An 18243-nucleotide genomic window follows, 5' to 3' on the forward strand; every position below is an offset into this window, starting at 1 on the left:
TGAAGGTTAAGGGGAAAAAGACTAGGTAAAGAATAAATAATTCAAATGGGAAAAGCACTACATGCTTCTTCAGTGAGGCAAAATTTGCCATCAAACAAAGAATCCCACTGATCAAGGACAAATACAAAATAGTTGTGTACTTTAAGGATCACCGTAATCCCCTGAAAAAGGTATTTTACTACAACTCAACAGGAACTGCAGAATAAATCAGTTTATGCTACGTCCTTATGGCACTTCAAGAGACCGCTATGATCTTGCAAAAAAAGAGTCAAGTACTTACCATAAAATTCCATCTGTACTGTCAATTTTTTCATCTCATCCTCACATATTGTTCCAGATCTGATGCAACGGATCTGGACCCATATGTGAGGATGAGATGAAAAATTGACTATCAGATGTAATGTATTTCCTTCGTTTTTTTGAGAAAAACTGAACTTTAGTGCACTACTGAATTCGTTTTTTCAAGCTTTCATTCAGAAAAATTGGACTCCTATATCACAGCAAACCCTTTTTAACTAACCATGCCAAAAATAAACAACTAAATAAATAAACAGATAACAGCCTGTGTATATCTTCGACCTTCACCACTATATGCTGCTCATCTACAACTTTCAACAATCTCTAACAAAAATGGAACAATGCAAGAACAAAAGTTAGCTAAAATTGCCACTAATCAATCAGCAAAATCCCACCACTGCCTAGCCTTAAAACAGTAACACAGTTAAGCTGGCTAGAACCTGAATACTATCTGCCAATCACCATTTATCAATGGTTCATAATATAATCTGCAAACCACAAAACTGTCCTACAAGCCTTAGCAGAATCATACACCTGTGCAGGATTACTATACCAAGTACAATCCCTAAACTCACCATACTGCTGGTCTGTCACTGTACTCAAATTGTTTCCAAAATCTGGAATTAGATCTATTTGAAAATCAAACAAACCAACCTATCCAGATTCAAAAACAATGCTAAAACAACACTTTAAAAATACTTGTTTTAATCGTGCACCTCCGCAAGCTACACAACCTCATCCCTTACTCACCTACATTACTCCTACACATACCTCAACAAAGCAAATTCTCAACATAGATCTCCTACTGTCTTACACCCCCTTTACCCGTACTGCCACCTCTATTGTCCCTACTCAACCCCCTGATATTTTTCCCCTCCAGCAAAATTCCAGCTCATATTCACTACCTTATACATCTACCTCAGCTTCACAGCTTTAACTCCAAACCAGCTAACAAATATCCATGTGACTTTCATTATATGCAAACTTCTGCCAGGTTAAGTTTTCCTTTTTCTGCATGTGGTTTGCATGACAGTTTTTTTTTTTTTTTTTTACAGAAAATGGACAGGATTTTTATCTGTCAAAGAACAAGTCACAGCTGCACAATCTGGCAATGCCTAAAGGACTGAAAAATGATCTCCCTAATATTAACAAATTTCAATGACTTATTTTATTTCAAGATTTTACCTTGCAATGACTGGATAAACAAAATAATGAGGACAGGTGACATTTCCATCCATGGAAATGGAGGTAGTCAAAAAGACAACAATGTGTTTTTTGTTTGCTAGCTGGTATTACCGAACTGGGTATAGGTAAAAAGTTTATCATGGATTATTCATATAACCTACAAATCCATATAAACACCTGTAAGTTTACATATTGTCTTTTGTCTAATATAATTTAAAGTAATCATTGTTTTTTTGTCTGATCTGTTGTTGGTCTGCTTGAATGGGTCTCTCAAATGGCTGCAAATGCCACACTACTATGATGTGGAAGCCATCTAAATATTCACATCATAAAATGACCAGTAGCCTAACTACCCTGAAAACTCAATTCCTGCATTATTTTATAGTGTTAACAGTCAAAAGTTCTCTTTAAACACAGTGGGAATTCCCAGTTGAACAATTTCGACCTTTATGTGCAAATAACGTAAAACTGTAATGGTGTGAAACCCTGCCCTGTGGCATACAGGGATGAAGTCTTCACTACAGCCCAGATGATGCATGTTTAATTAACAGTTCTGTCATCTGAGGGCCCAGGTATGGGAAGATAAGCCTGAGCAGCCAACACCAACTCACTCAGACTCAAGAAGGAGGAGGACACTGGGACCAAAGCATTAGCAACAACTTGCAGTGGGTGGGTGGTCTGTTCGCCTGTAATGGCCTGTTTATCTCATACTGTGAATGTGGAGCTCTGCTTTGCGCAGGCGAAGAGAGGACAGGGAAGTGTGTATGGGAGGGTGTACGCTTCCTCCTGATGAATCAGTAAATATAGGTTCATAGATTAGTACTAGGCTAACTGCCCTTGCGAGCCATTTTAAGCCTAGCCAATTATCCCTTGTGAGACTCAAACCCTGTACCTTGTGTTTGTAGGGCAAACACCTTAACCATTAGGCCACCCTCCCAACCCTGAGTTGAGTTATGATATGAGTTACCAATCTATATATGGGAAGGATGGGTAGGTCACTCCCTCAGGAACTGAGGCTCAACAATTCAACTAATCAGAAGCAGCTGCCTCTAGAGGCATATTGTTAAATATACACTTACTGATTCTTTGCATACAGCTTTCTTAATCTGCAGTATTCCTTTTACATTAACGTAGAGCTGCCTTACTTTTTACTTCTCTCTCTTTTATTATCCCTCTTCTTCCACCCAACATCATATGATTTACAAAGGCTTTATAGTTTTCTAGTCTCATTACGTACTCCATGCAGGCACATGTGACAATGCATCACATTTCTGAGAATCACTTAATAATGTAATAAATCTCACCCAATACCAATTCTTTATATGCACATCTTTCCCTGTTTTGCTCTCCCTATCTTTGATCAAACTCATTCCAGTTTTCCTACTGTTATCACTTTCTACTAACATACAATGTATGCCTTTCCTGATCACAAAAACAGACGCTTTAGACAAGGAATGTGTGTTCTAGAAGACTGTTTCTCCTTAATAAATATGAAAACAGTGAAGCCATTTCCTCATCTATAAAGCATTTTTGAGGTCAGTATTGAGAGCACTGACCTAACAAGAGCTGAGAGATGTCTCAGTTTATCTAATAATCTAACCAGTGTTTATCTGTTCATGCTCAAGGTTTCTCTAAACATGCATCCATGACCATCAATTTAAAACGACTCATTTTGATACCTAGTTTACTCAAGAGGCTGTTGCATTCATGTGCCATATATGCCAGTATCAAGTATCCCTGCACCCACTGTGCATTTCCTATTACGCCAGTTCCTTCACATCACTTAGCTTTTTGTGAACCATTTTTAGATCTGCTCTATATTAGTCTGTCTTCTCCTTTGTGGTAGATCCATACCCCAATTTCTGTTCACTCAAAATAATTTTACAGAATAAGGGCATCCATCTTGTTTGGTGAGATAAATTTAATTTCACAAACATCTATGAACAAGGCCTTCTATGGTTATTTTCTATATGTTTTTCTATTATTTGATTCAAAATATTTGTCTCAAAGAAGTAGAAATTGTCACACTCTTGAGATAAATATTTTTTGTGACTTCCTATTCTATACATACGTGTTCTTGTTACTGGACTTAAGCTATGAAACTGTATCTTGTCTGTATTCAGAGAGATATCACTTTGCTTAGTCAAGAGAAATACATTATTCAAGTGCTACCTGGATAAGCAATGTGGCATCTTTCGCTCTGTTTTATTGCCTTCCATGTATTTTATTCTGCCTATAGTTATATTTGAAGCACTAAGCCTTGGGGAACACACAATAAGTTAAGTGACAAATTTCTCTGTCAAACATTTTTTGGGAAATGCTTATGATTGTCCCTTTCCCCTCATTAATATCCTGTATACACTCTGACATGTGACATACACCTCAAGGATTCTTCTCCAATACAATCATATTCTCTCTTTTTTCCTAGAATACCTCGCCTTATTATTATCCAGCTTGCCAAATACCAAAAGCATATATGTTAAAAGTCTCCTAGTTCAGTTCTCAAGTTTATGGAAATCCTTAAGATATTTTTTTTGCCTTTTAGCACTCTTACTTCTCTTTGTAGCTTCAACATTTGCCCCAGAATGTCATCAGAACATTCATATTAAACGTTCCATTGCCATGCATGCTGAAAAAAAGTTAATGACAAAAGATTCAATCATACCCAAACCAACCATTCTCATAACTTCAAAACAAAGCTCTTTAATGTCTTCGTTTAGATTTGGCTTATAGCAGTCTCCATATGGAACAACTTTTAAGGCTGCCATAAATTATTAATACACAGATGAAAACAATGAAACTTATGTTATGCTTTCATTTTGCAATTATGTAATTCAAAAGCATTTAAAGTTTAGACTGAAGCTAAAGAATTACATCTAAACCATAAAAACAACTATCGCGTTATCTTATCAATAGCACCTCTTATATTCGAAATATTTCAACACTTTCATAAATTCATCTTTTTAACTGCTTTGCTTAACTCATATCCATGTTTGTCTTTACAGAACTGCTTAGTCCAAAACTAATCTTCAGTACATCTGGGAGATGCCCTTGTACTGGAATTCCAAACTATTCTCTTCTTACAGTCACCACTTGTTGCAGGTATAGTCCCTCCTCAGCTCAACAACTTATCTGCCTCAAAAATACCCCATTTGCATTTTATCTATAGCAAATTTACCAGCCGAAAACATCTAATCCTCCTGTTTTTCCTGCATCTGTGAGGATATATCATGTACACAATGTTACACAACATTATTCAACAATGCAAGCTGTTGGCTGAAGGTCCTGGAATTATACATGGAAATTGCACACCTTTTCACCTTCTACCTTACTTATCTTTTGTTTACAGTATAATGACAAGCATTTCATTTACTGATCACTATTGGACATTCCTTAACCTTTGTTTTCCATGTTCATTTCTACCTTACTTCCCCACCAGAATTAGCTTGCCACCTCACATAAATGTACCTTGTCCTTATGTTGCCAAATATCTGGGTATCAGGACTCATCATCTCTCCATTCCTACCCTGTAGTAAGTGGTAATCAGATAATAGAAAAATATTCACCCTCCCTTTTCCTTTGAAATTAATTCACATTGGTTTCTGCTATTTTTACTCTGGTATCAAACTCAACCCCACATCCTTGATAGTACCAACTGGTTATTACTCACAGCCTCTGGGCCTTGCATCTGCCATATACATTTTATTGTATTTAATATACATTATTCATTGCATATAGGTCCTATATTAGCCAAGCCATAACGTATAGTTTGAAAACTTCATATTTCTTATGGTCGAGACCATAAGGTGGAAGTTTTGAAACTTCGAACCATTTAAATAGAAATTGCCATACAGCACGCAGAATGGTATTTTTCCTATTTTCCTCGCTGTACTGCAATCTCTTGAGTTGGTATATTAAATTGTGGGGGTGCAGGGAGGCTTGCCCCCCTGCAAAAACATAAAATAAAAAATTTCTTGGCTTTTATTTTTTAAATTATTTACATTTCGAAGTTTTAAAACTTCGATCTTATGGTCTCAACCATAAGAAATTTGAAGTTTTGAAACTTCGAAATTTAGAAGAAGACCATATATCATACACTCCGATACATACACACACACACACACACACACACACACACACACACACACACACACACACACACACAGCCCTACACTCATGTCTTTTTCAATGACTGGATTGTGGTTATCTCACAAAATGTGGATCGCAAGCCAGCGAGTCTCATTTCAGAGAGTGCAAGGAGCAACAAGACATGGACTTGCCCCCTCCCCAAGCAGGATCCATGTTAAAGCCGATTCTTAAGGTTCACTGGACTGTGCTCGACATTACATGAGCAGATGAAAAACAGAATCATACACATAGACAGACAGAACCAAAATGCAACAAGCCTGTTACTACCACTTCCAGAGACTCACTGTGACAGGTCTCAGTTCGGCAAAAGGACCCTCCTTCTGTACAAAGAAAAGAAACTTCCCTGATTTCCTGGATTTACCAATTTACTTGGCAAGTTAAATTACATTTAGGCTTACACATAGTTACTTCCTCTTACCGCTTGTCCTTGGTCTACTGGAAATGAATTCCTGATCTTGATGCCATCACAACTTCTGTTTTATGAACATAATACTCTGTATGGTTATTACTCATCCAAAATCCCACTCTTTCCTTATTTCTAGAACTCCCCCACTTCATCATCATCCATTTCCACTTTGAATTATTACCTTCTGCTTGTGTTATATATACGAGCTGTAAAGGTGTTGCTCTAAAATCTCCCCACAAATCACTTAATCCCAAACTACCCTGTTTTATTGGGAGGATCAATATATCCCACTTAACACTTGCCCTCTTCCCCTCCCAGATAATTAATGAAGAGTTGAAGGAATTTATTGCCCATAACTTCTTGCCTGATAGATAAAAATATGCTTGACCTGTACATAAAACTAAATGGGCTAAAATATTTTCACAGCTTGTATCTTATTATCCATAAACAAGTTAAACAACAGCTTCCAGTTTATTTTGTATTATATTTTATTTAGTTTCATCCCATATATCCTTAGCTGCCAAAACAGAATCCTTTTAAATCCATACACTTAAATACTTCATCTAATCACTTCCCCATAAATATGGGTATTGCTGAACCAATTTATGTGTGGGTACATAATTAATGGCTATAGTCTTTATTTTATCTTCATTCATTTTATATCCTGAAAAGACTTGAAACTCTCACAAAATATTCCACAACACTGAGATGTCCTTTTCTGCATTTATTTTCAAAATAATATCAGCAGCAAATTAAGCCAAATTTTCTTGATTTCCATACCAATTATATAATTGAATTTACGAGTCCCTTATTTTCTTTGCCAATGGTTCTAAATATAAATCAAATAAAGGGGAAACGGGACACTGCTGCCTGGATCTCTCATTCAAACAAAATGCATCAGGGAGGAACCCTTATACTTTAATTCTTGCTTGCCTCCGATCCTTCATATATCCTCCTAATTAACCTCATTATTGAATCAGAGGATGCAAATGCTTCCACTGCCCTGCTCATAAAATCTCAGCTTACTATGTCAAATGCCTTCTCTGCATCAAAATCCACCAACAACAGTGGAATTTTCATACTTTCTGCTTCTGGATCATCATTGTTTTTTAATGTTGTCAAAGGTTTACCTTCTCTCCTGAAAACCACACTGATCCATATCTATCATTTTAGCAACACATTTGCCATTTTTTTAGCTAGTGTAGACAAACACTTTCTAATCATGCTTTAAAACTGAAATGGGTCTGTATGAAACTGGATCTGATGGGCCTCTGTCATCTTTAGGTAATACAGCCACCACAGAATTTTACTGCCATATATTTTTGAAATACTGTGTTTAACAATGGTTGATGGAAGAGCAGCTAAGGTGAGGAAGGGATGCATTTCTCAAAGCCCATAAAAATGTTAGTGATGGAAAGAGGTGACAGCTCTACCTTGGCTGGAACTGGTGGAACCTGGCTGTACACTAAACACAAAATGCGACCCCCCCCCCCCTCAAACAAACACACAAACACTACAAAATTTAAGTACTTCAGTAGTTGCTCTGATTACCCAGAAACAACAGAAAAGGAGGGAGGCTTTCTTTGGTTGGAGGAGAGAACCCTGTAAAAAGTTTAGTCTTCCTACCATGCCTGCTCATAAGCAAAATAACCAATACCACACTTTAATACACACACGTATTATATGTTATATCTAGGTATGTATAAATTTGAGGACAGGCACATTGATCTGCTTTTCTTAGGACACTGTGAAGTCCTCATAACAGACCTAGAGCAAGCAGAAACTATAAATGGAACCAAAGCATTGGGTGCACATCTGATCTTGATAGATACTCAAGGTCTATCACAAAATAATGCCCACTTTCAGAAGAGATCCAGGATTATTTGAGTGGATATACACCTTGCTTACAGCTGCTCTTTACACAAATACAGTTGTGTGACCAAATGTTGCTTTGCTGGAAATATCCACTCTCATTTTCTACTCAGTATCTTGGCTATTAAGCAATTCTTCACGACTTCTAAACACTACAATGCAGTGTCATTTTACAACTCCTTAGAGGGCCAGAAAACCCTAAAATAACAATTACATTTCAGGCATGCTTCAGAAATCACTAAATGCGTTTTACCTTGTCAGCTGCATACAAGCAGTTCATGAATGCACAACACAACTTCTCATTAGGGAATTTGTTGACAACAGCATGCAGGAGATAAACTAACATCCACCGTTTTGCAGAGGAAGTTAAGGAATGTCTCTTCAAAACAGCAAACAATACATGTCAAGTCAAACCTCAATTTTTCTATCATCACTATGGATTCACAAATTCTGGATTTCACAACATGAAAAATAAAGCAGTTCAAATTTTCTATTTCCTGTGTTCATTGCCATATGCAGAATAAGCAAAAAATAGTTATTCCACCTTCCTAAATTGCTTTAAATGTTAATCCCTGCAGTCTTAAATAAACTTACTGAGTCATTAAAAACTGCAGTGACCACTCATTCATCCATTATTCCATTCATCACAGCAATGTCCTTCCATGGTTTCCTCATTCATCAAGTTCAAAGTAAGAAAAAAATATTCGACTATACAAATGGTCCTACCTTTCAAGGTACTTTTCAGAGAAATCAACCATAGTGGAGTGCATATGTAAATGGTGAATTGTTAGAGCATGTGCTCAGAGAAGCAGCAAAAATTAAATGCTAACATGTCTGGAAATGTAGGTACAATAAATGTGGGCAGGGAAAGAATAGCTTTTCTAAGCCAATCACAGAGTAAAAACTCCCAGTTTACATTGGGGGTGAAGGAAGATTTTACTTTTCACTAATCTCTACTATAGAAAAACAACTGAAAAAAGCAAATAGCTTGAACCTTAACCAGAAGTCATCCCATCTCGAGTTACTTATGCCTTCTGTTTACAATCATTAATAAAAATCATACCGTTATTAATTTTTTTCAAGCATGTAAAAGTTTTTAATTAAATTGTATGTCACTGTGAGAAAAACAGCTATCCACAAGCTCAGCAATATAGCTGCATTAACTTGCAGTGCTTGCGGTAAAGAGCTTGGTAAGGAATGTCACATGGAGGCCAGATAGTCTGTATAGATATGTTGTCTGTCCTCCCAACTTATGTGTACACAGGTACTTTACATTGCCCTGCACTGACAGCCTAGCACTGAACAAACAGGGCAGAAATGTAAATGAATAAGTCTACTTAAAATGTGATCCCAGTCTTAATTCATCTCACTAATTATTTAAAATGTTTCAGTAACTTCTTAACATCCTTAAGCAGTAGTCACAGACAGGCACGGAGTGAAAAAAATTTATTTGTGACATCAACAATTTTGACATACAAATCTTGACAGCAGTTGCACCTGGATTTCAAAGTGGAAGATTTCCTGGCCAGTTCCAGTAACACATACTTCTTACTGCAGCCAGTTCACTTGCTAAACAAGAGAACAAAACAGCCTGTTTACATGCTAAGCAGTAGTAGAAATAAAAATAATTTGCCTTGGCTACACCTCTGTCATAAGTCTTACTCCTCTCTCCCAAATTTCCATTCACCTCTGACATTCTGCTGCACCTTTCCTTACTCCACCGGTGCAAACATTAGAGGTGCCATAGTCTTTGGCATCTGAATGTCCCCTTATCCATCTCAGACAGATCAACATACCTCATCCTGTAAGAAACTTCACATATCTGTCACTGAGTGGCACAATTTTATATCTTCTCTATGGGTAGCCATTGAATGCAGTGAAACAAGGGAACCTGTGTATTTCATTGTTGTCAAAAGCTGTGCTGAGCAAAGATAATAGGATTTCAGATAATCCGGCACACAGCAAGATCGGAGTACTGGAATCAGTTTTTAACAGTGTGGTATGCTTTTTGATGTATTAAAGAATAGTGACACATAATGAAATCAGTAAGTAACAAAAGCATAGATGAGCATCTCCAGAAAAGCTGGTGTCAGAAGCACACTAATGTGAGCATTACTGCACAGATTATTGCAAACAATAGGCATTTTACAATTAGGCTGTAGTCAAATCCCCCACCTCCTTTTCACTAACATCTATACTTTTTTCTCCATGTTAGTAACTGTCCGCACATTTAATCAGTGCAAATAAATATCCACACCAGTTACCTTAAACTGCACCATCTTGGATTATCAGGTATTACCACTTTCTTATGAATGAACAAATGACTAGTTAGGGCTGTTTACCCAGTGATGTCACAACTACAATCTCAAAAATCTTTGCTGGGCTAGATCTGCAAGATAAATTGACTGGCACTCTTGATAGCAACAGGAAAGCTCTGTTTCTTACTGTCAGATGAGCAAAGGTAGAGCATTCTGTTTGGATTTTCCTTAAAGGAAGGCTTGAACAAGACAAAGTCTACTAAAGTAAGTTTGTTTCTACATGTATACCAGAAACTCTAGGATGGCAATTAACAACTACAAGTAAATAAATGGTAAATAACATACTTATAGTCCTGCGGTATGTAAATCAATATCCAATGATCTCTACATAGTAACATATAAAACATCTGTCCGATAAAACATGTCTGTCTGCTGAGCCATCACTATCTAGAAGAATTATTAACTCTTGTAGACAAGAAAAGGCAGTTGCATGGCTAACCAGGTAAAAGGTGACTATTTTGTTGAGTTAATTATGCCACCTAGTGGTGTGTTTAGTAATTAACTCAGTGAAGCACACAACGCAAGATAAGCAACTTGGGTCCTGTACGTTAACAGATTTTACTGAACGTGCCTAATAACTTTTAATGTCCTGCTAACTGCTATGATATGCATTTAAGTGTTTTGCTGCTTACATAAATGTGTGCTGCAACAGCTCTTCGAAAATGCAGCTAACAAGAAGAGAAGTTAAATGATGGATATATTTCTAGAACAGCAACACAACTTCCATCTGAAAACAGAAGTTCATGTGTATTAGAAAAATATGTAGCCTTACTTTAAAATACAGTCTAGCTCTTAATTAGGAATCACAAAGGATGAACAAATGTTAAGCATTTTCGTATTTTTTTTATTTTAATTAGTCATTTAGGTAAGTGAAGAAGTTGTGAACTCTTTTCAACCATGACCCAAATGAGAAAGGCAAATGAAAATACAATATACAGGGCCAGCTGTAGTGTAGCCAATCAACCAGTATGTTTTTGAAAGTTGTGAAGAAAACAAAGTGTCCACAGAAAACCTACACAGACACAGGGAAGAATATGCAAACTCTAAAAAGACAAAGACCAGAGAATAAGAACTGAACCCCACACCTTGTAGCCGAGAGGCAGATATCTTAAACACTGAACAATAAACTAATAATGCATCTGCAAATTTGTGAATTCAACTTTCCCCCAATGTATTCAAACTTGGTGGTTACCATCCACCTCCTGCCAACAATATTAAATAAAAAACATATGCAAGCTGTAATCAAAAACCACCTTCTTAGAAGCGATACGGCAGGGTCCCAAATTCAGATTTCATGCTTGTTCTCCTTCTATACAATAAAGGACTCATAAGCCATTCTCTCAACAAGGCCCGCTGCTGAAAAAGTTTCCCTTCTGACCTGTTCTTCTGAGAATTTCTTCTATGAAAGAGTTCTTCAACAACTATAGCATTTCACATGAAGGGAAAACTGCACCACTACAAATGGGATACCAGCTGATAGTCATGGTTGGGGTAAATACTGGTTTAACCAAGTTTTCAAACCTCACAAGAAAAGTGCAAGCTCCACAAGAAAAAAAAAACAGCTTGCATTAGTTTAAAATTATCACTGAATGATAGGTATAAACATGTACAGGATAAACAAAGTCAGTAACCATTTCACCAGATAACCTGAAAATCATTATTTTCAGCTATAGTACTATTTACCAAAGTGGATTATTTTAGTCATCAAGTACTCATGATGGGGAACCTTTAGGTTCTCAGTTTGGTGTCAGCACACAGTTAGAGGCATATGATGCTTACGAACTTAAGTCTATAAAGGCAAAACTGTGATGGTTTCTTGTTTCACTTGCTGCTGACAACACAAATTGGTATTACAGTCCTGGAACACAGCAAAACACTGCCGTATTTGGCCAGGAACGTTGAATAACAGTGGATTATGCAGGAATTGAATTGAAACCTATCTGCACTCCTTCAAGATTCTGAATCTTTACTGTAAATTTTTCATGGACCAGTACTAGTTTCCAGCTCCAAACTGTAGCAAAGGTCTTGCATGCATTGCCAAGTGAACACTAGTGCTTATTTTGCTGCTTGTGATAAACTTACTTGGCTGGTTTTTTTTTTGGCCCTGAACTCATGAACATGCTTAATATTAAAGATGAGTGGCAACAAACGCATACATACATACACACAAACACAAACTGTAGAATGTCAACAAATGAAGACTACAGAGGGCATACATCAGTTGAAGTAAAGCAAAGAAACTTCAGTTCTTTGAATATAAACTGCTTCACTCACATGAAATGCAAAGACAGATAAGGAAGAGAAACTAGAAAAGCAACTTACAAGTTTTTTGTTTTTTTCTTTCTGGAACCTTCACTGCCATCTTCACAGTTGCATTCGATATCTGGCCCACCAGGCTGTTGAGGAAAGAGCAAAAGAACTGTCTGCATCATGGAAGCTTATAATACAAACTCAGTTGAACAGTTAGTCCCCTGCGAGATGGTTTCTGTCATTCAGAGATATCCCTGCTCCCTGTAGCTATGCTGCTGAAATAACTCAGTTAACCCACACTGTCCTTTCAGACATGACAAAAAATGTAATTTCAGATTTTTGGGCACATGCAAGCAAGGACTTGGGAAAATTAGAATGTTTGGCTGCATTTATTAAATACAGAACTTCGAAAGAACTTCATGTGCTATCTGCAAGCAATAACTAAGTTGTGACAGCTTTTGGAAACAACATTAAATCTTGCAAGATGAGGAAATATTACATCAAAACCCTGCCCCACACTATGTGATTGGATGCAACAGGCTGGGCGGGTAAATTTCTACCAATACACAGAAGCTGATATGCAGCACAAAACATGTCTATAAAGGTCTTTCTAGACTGATTGAGACTTGTAAAAGAGAACATCAGACTCTCAGAGATAAATGCAGAAACAGGTTGACAGTTTGCAAAAAAAATTATTGTGACAGCACTCATAACTGCAGCAACAAAAGAAAACAAGGCATACATATAATTTAACAAGAACCAATAAATAATGAGATTATTGCTGGAAAAAAACAAAAAAATACACTGTTAAAACCTAAATATCAGAGTACATAACTAGAAAACAAGGAAATATAATGCATCAAAAATTAAATAATAGTGACACAAAACCTAATACAAGTTACTTGTTAAGTTTCATACCTGGTTTAAGACTATTTCCAAATGGTGCAGCAGAATAAAAAAGTGAGTGTACAGATATGCATTCTATGGTACAAGTCTTTCACACTACAAACCACCAATTTCTACAGCAGAGACCTTAACATACTCAATATACTAGAGAACCTTAATGCCTTTATGAACTGATTTTCTTAAGAAGATACCAACATACTATACATACCATAAAATTACCATGTTATAATCAGAGAGCTGATATTGTCAAAATTACTGATGAAATAACAGTGGGGTGAAGTATACACAAAGTCTCATATTCAAGGTAAAAATGCCAAAGAAATTTAGATTCCAATATAGATGATTATGACTGGGTCTTCGATCATAACTGGGCTGAATGACATGGATGTCAAACTTAGCTGCTCTGATATACTATTGTTTACGGGAAAAGAAAACGTATAGCAGCAGACAGATGCCAACTGTCCCACTGACAAACATTTTAAAAAGCTGATAGACACTTTATTGTAGTACAGAAGTATGGCAGAATGAAGTGTATTAACATCTTTTAAAGTTGTTTTAGCTTCTTGCTGCTGTTCTGCGCAAGACAGTGCAAGCTGATGTTAATGTTCTAGTGTGAAACTAGAGCTTAAAACTCTGATAACACCTTTCTTATACCACAAAGGTGTTCAACAAAGTTGTCTACATAAGTAGATATACAGACTAAAGTCCACAATCAATTCCTGAGCAATCTTAGTGTTGTGCAATTACGAACACAGCAGTAAAAAAAATGTATGCTATCAAATCCCTTAAGAATGCATTGTTGTTATAAATGCAGCAACCGCATCTGTGCAAGTTAAGTTTGTTCTAGGATTATTTGGCAGAAAACTGAGTTTACATATAAAACAAAATGCAGTGCACAAAAATTCTGCAGGATGCAAACTCTAACTTCTAAACCAATCTTCCAAACAGGATATCAAAGTTATAGAAGATTCCCACAAACCTGAATAAGAATCTGAAGACATCATTTTTGTTCCAAGACAGAAATCAGGATTATGATGTAGGTACTGAAGGCACTGTGAGCTTGTTAAATAAAGTGGTAACTACTCTGAGTTTCAAAATAAGAAAACAAATCAAACTGAAAGACAATGCAAAAAAGAAGAAAAAAACTACCAGAAATATATAGTTGATGTTTTCATGTTTAAAGAGGGAAGGAAGGAAGTCATTTTATGGGACGCAATTACACTTAACTGAACAACCAATTAAACCTTCTCCTTTCTTCACTGTGGTACAATTCTAGCACTGGTATATTTAAGGCTGAGAGTTTGCTAGAAACCCATCTGTATGAGTAAGATAGGGTGTACTGGTCCCCTACTCCAAAAAAAAAACAACTCGAAAGTAACACTTCTAAAGGGGCAGGTCTGATGAGTTGTCCTACTCAATGAAACTACTCTTGACATTTTAAAGATGGTGAGATAAATCACCAAACAGCTTAGATGCACCAATTCCATTTTGAAATCAATGATAATTTGCCACAAATGGCATTTTGTCTCCACAACAAAAATGTGCTGCTATCTGCACAGTGCTAAAAGATTAGGAAAACAGTGATATGGAATCATTAACCTTGCCCATGAGCTGCAGCTATGTACTACATTCCCACATCTTACAACTTTAACATGAAAGGTTATTCATTCATTAACACTGTAGATGAATTAGTAAGGGACCCTTTTCAGCCACGACAAAGGCCAAAGCATAAACAGGGTACATAGTTTTAAATAAAAATCTCATAGAATACACAAAGCATGCACAAAACAATTGTGTATACAGGTCACCAGATGGTAACAGTTAATATAAAGCAGAAGGTTATACACATTGATTAAAAAATGTATACACATTTAAAATGTTATATACATACTTATATATAGTAAGGTTACATGGTTTACTTGAATTTTTGTCTAGCCATTCATTTTCTAAATGCATTTTGATCCAACATATTTCCAGCAAGCAATTTGTACGAGGCAGAAAACTGAACTGGACAGGATGCAATTCCACTACAAGGTGTGTATGTATGTATATATACGCACGCAAAGCTCACATGCATATTTACAGTTTAAGCATCAACAGTCAGCCTGAGCGTGTGTCTGTGGAATGTGGCAATAAACCTGACACCGTAGAGAAAACCCAAATAAACACAAAAACTACATTGATGGCACCCCAGCAAAAAATAGAAAAGTGGGTCGAAGCACTGAGTGACTTGCCAAGCTACCCTCCTGCCTTTTACATATGTGATTTACAGGTTGTGGCTCAGGAGATCATCTCAGAATAGCAAAGCTCAATAATGCAACAACTTACTGCACTAGTTTAATTACATTGCATAAAGGTACATAGCTTGTGCAAAACAACTGCTTAAAAACTGTCTTACACACAGCTGTCACCAACCTAAACTCATCTTACCCTGATCACCTCAAGTGTTCAGGCAAGGAACAAAAACACACACCTAATATATAACTTCTCTATAAATACTGTTCTGGAGACAGACACACAGATGTTCCTGTTCGGGGACATCTATAGAGCAATGATGAGTATTACAAAGTAACTTAATTATGCAGCAATTCAGGCATACTTTTCAGTCTAAGTAAATTAAAAAAAATGTTGCTGACAGGTATTGCTTTTAAAAGGTTTAAAATGGCTCTCACTTGTTGTGACATAAAATGTGTTTAGAAAAGAAAGCTCAAAGCATGCGATCCACAAATTCATGCAGAATGGTAGGGCTACAAATGCATCTATCAGGGAGAAGAAAAAAATGTCTCTGTTTTTATTAATTAATTTTCCAAAACTCATATTATCTTATTCACCATCATGGTGGAGCTGGAAAGTATCCCAGCATCTCATGGGTGGTTGTTCTTTTGGCTTTTCCCAGTTAGGGGTCGCCACAGCAGAACTCCAGTCCACTAATGATTGGCAGCAGATTTTTTACAGGTGCCAAGGTGCCAGCTCGACACCCAACCTTCAACGAAGGAACGCCCATTCTACGCACGTCTTTCGAACGCCACTCGACCACGGGGAGGACATGCAGACTCCACACAGAAGGCGCTCCAGCCAAGAATCGAACAGGAGAACCTCTTGCTGTGAGGCAACAATGCTGCCGCTGCACCATCGCGGCTTCCCTTGCATAACTCCCGTCTTAGAACAGAAGTCCATAGCAGGATTTGTTCACAAATAGACAAAGACAGACAGACAGACACACACACACGTGCGCACAAAGGTTATAATTAACCTGTCTAAATATCTTTGAGATGTGTGGAAACTGGGGCACCTACCAAAAATCCATGCAGATACATGAATGACAAGCATACTCAATACAGAAGGCACTCCAGCTGGGAACCTAATAGGAGAGCCCCAAACTGTGAGGCAGCAGTGCTAACTGCTGCACCAACGTGTCAACTTCTTTGCTTTTATGTTGCTGATGAAAAACTGAGAAGCTTACAGACTGTAAGCTTGTTCTCAGTACTGTACTAGTAAAGCAGTTAACTTAAGATGCCTAAATAATACAAGTTCTTGAGCTTCACTCAGTGTGAAGCTACCTAGGATCCTCAAGTGCCCATAGACTAAATGGAAATCCTCAACTACCTACTCATTATACCTTATTTGATACTGCCATTACATTAATGTCACTATGAAGACACCAGTTCAACAAGGAGAAGTTTGTGTACAAAACTGCTATGGGCTCAAAGGTATTGGAAAGGCAGAAAAGGTAACACACAAGGAGTTCCAAGAAGGAAGATGAGGGACTAATGGAAGTCAGCATATGAAAAGACTATTTTAAAATCTTTATCAAGTAGGTTAAAGCAGCTATGAAAATTAATAAACACCTTATCAAAAATATGCTAAACCTGTATCTAAATAGACTTTACTGGAGGCTACCCACAGTCCCATGATGGGTATCATGCAGAAATACAAGGCTGTATTGTTCAGCACAAAACTGTTTCTTTGTTTCGAATACCAAGATCAAGACTGGGATATCTCAGAGAATTCTCCTTCCTCCAAGATATAGTGGTTTTAAGTTGGTATATACAAGTAACAGGGGACTAGGGAGCACAGCTCTTCCAATGTTAGTGCGTTGAGTTCAGAGAGCACTGTCTTGTCATTACACTTTTCAGTGTTGTTTGGTACTCTATCACATTTATGTCACTGACACCTACCCAAAGGCTACAAAACCCTGCAATCCATCCAAATGCCTAGAATATTCACAGCACTGGATTAACTCATTTGCTTTACAGTCATTAAATTTACTTGGCTTTCACGTAAGTCTCAAACATGGCTTGAGATAAAGGCATAGCATCCATGTCAAGCTGTCACCCAGAGGACCTCAAAATTCTTTATTTATTTCATTGTTAATACAGTTTACATGTTCTTTGCTACTTAATTTCTCCTCAAAGTCTAACTGTAATCTAACTACCAGCAGCACCTTTTGAAGTGCTCCAAACCAATACTGCAGATGAGTTGGTTAATACAAAGAGGAGAATGAAGGAAGAGGTCAGTGGTAAAACATACATGAACCTACTCATTCAGTGTAGCAAAAGAGCACTGTGTGATATTACTACTTGTGGTACAGGACTACAATCCATGGCAAGCTGGCATTTCAAAGTCACACAAAAAAGCCCTGTGGGAAGCTTTCTCATCAATGAAGAACAATGATTATCTTAAAAGTGCTGATTCTCAAAGTGGCTTTGTAGTTGGCAGCTTAAGGAATCTGTCAGGGTTCTGTCTTCATCTGCATGGAATAAATAATTTCAAGATCTACAGCTAGTTGTCACACCTTGATGGATTTGTCGCACAGTAACCTAGACTCTTGTACTCCACTGGGCTGTAAGCTTCTATTCT

General features: G+C 37.1%; 1 protein-coding gene across 3 annotated transcripts in view; it reads right to left on the minus strand.

Annotated features, from left to right (window-relative positions):
* RGS3 (regulator of G protein signaling 3) overlaps positions 1 to 18243 on the minus strand; it is a 2411552-nt gene that overhangs the window by 38013 nt on the left and 2355296 nt on the right. For 2 of the 3 annotated variants that reach the window (XM_044057996.1, XM_044057997.1), the window contains one exon: positions 12550 to 12623. In XM_044057996.1, coding sequence (XP_043913931.1) covers positions 12550 to 12623 — 74 coding nt within the window. Of the gene's footprint in view, positions 1 to 12549; positions 12918 to 18243 lie in introns of those variants that run through there. The other variant, XM_044057999.1, reaches the window with a different exon arrangement.

The sequence above is a fragment of the Protopterus annectens genome, chromosome 16.part0 (assembly GCF_019279795.1).
Source record: "Protopterus annectens isolate FY-2018-M chromosome 16.part0, PAN1.0, whole genome shotgun sequence".
Lineage (NCBI taxonomy): Eukaryota > Metazoa > Chordata > Ceratodontiformes > Protopteridae > Protopterus > Protopterus annectens.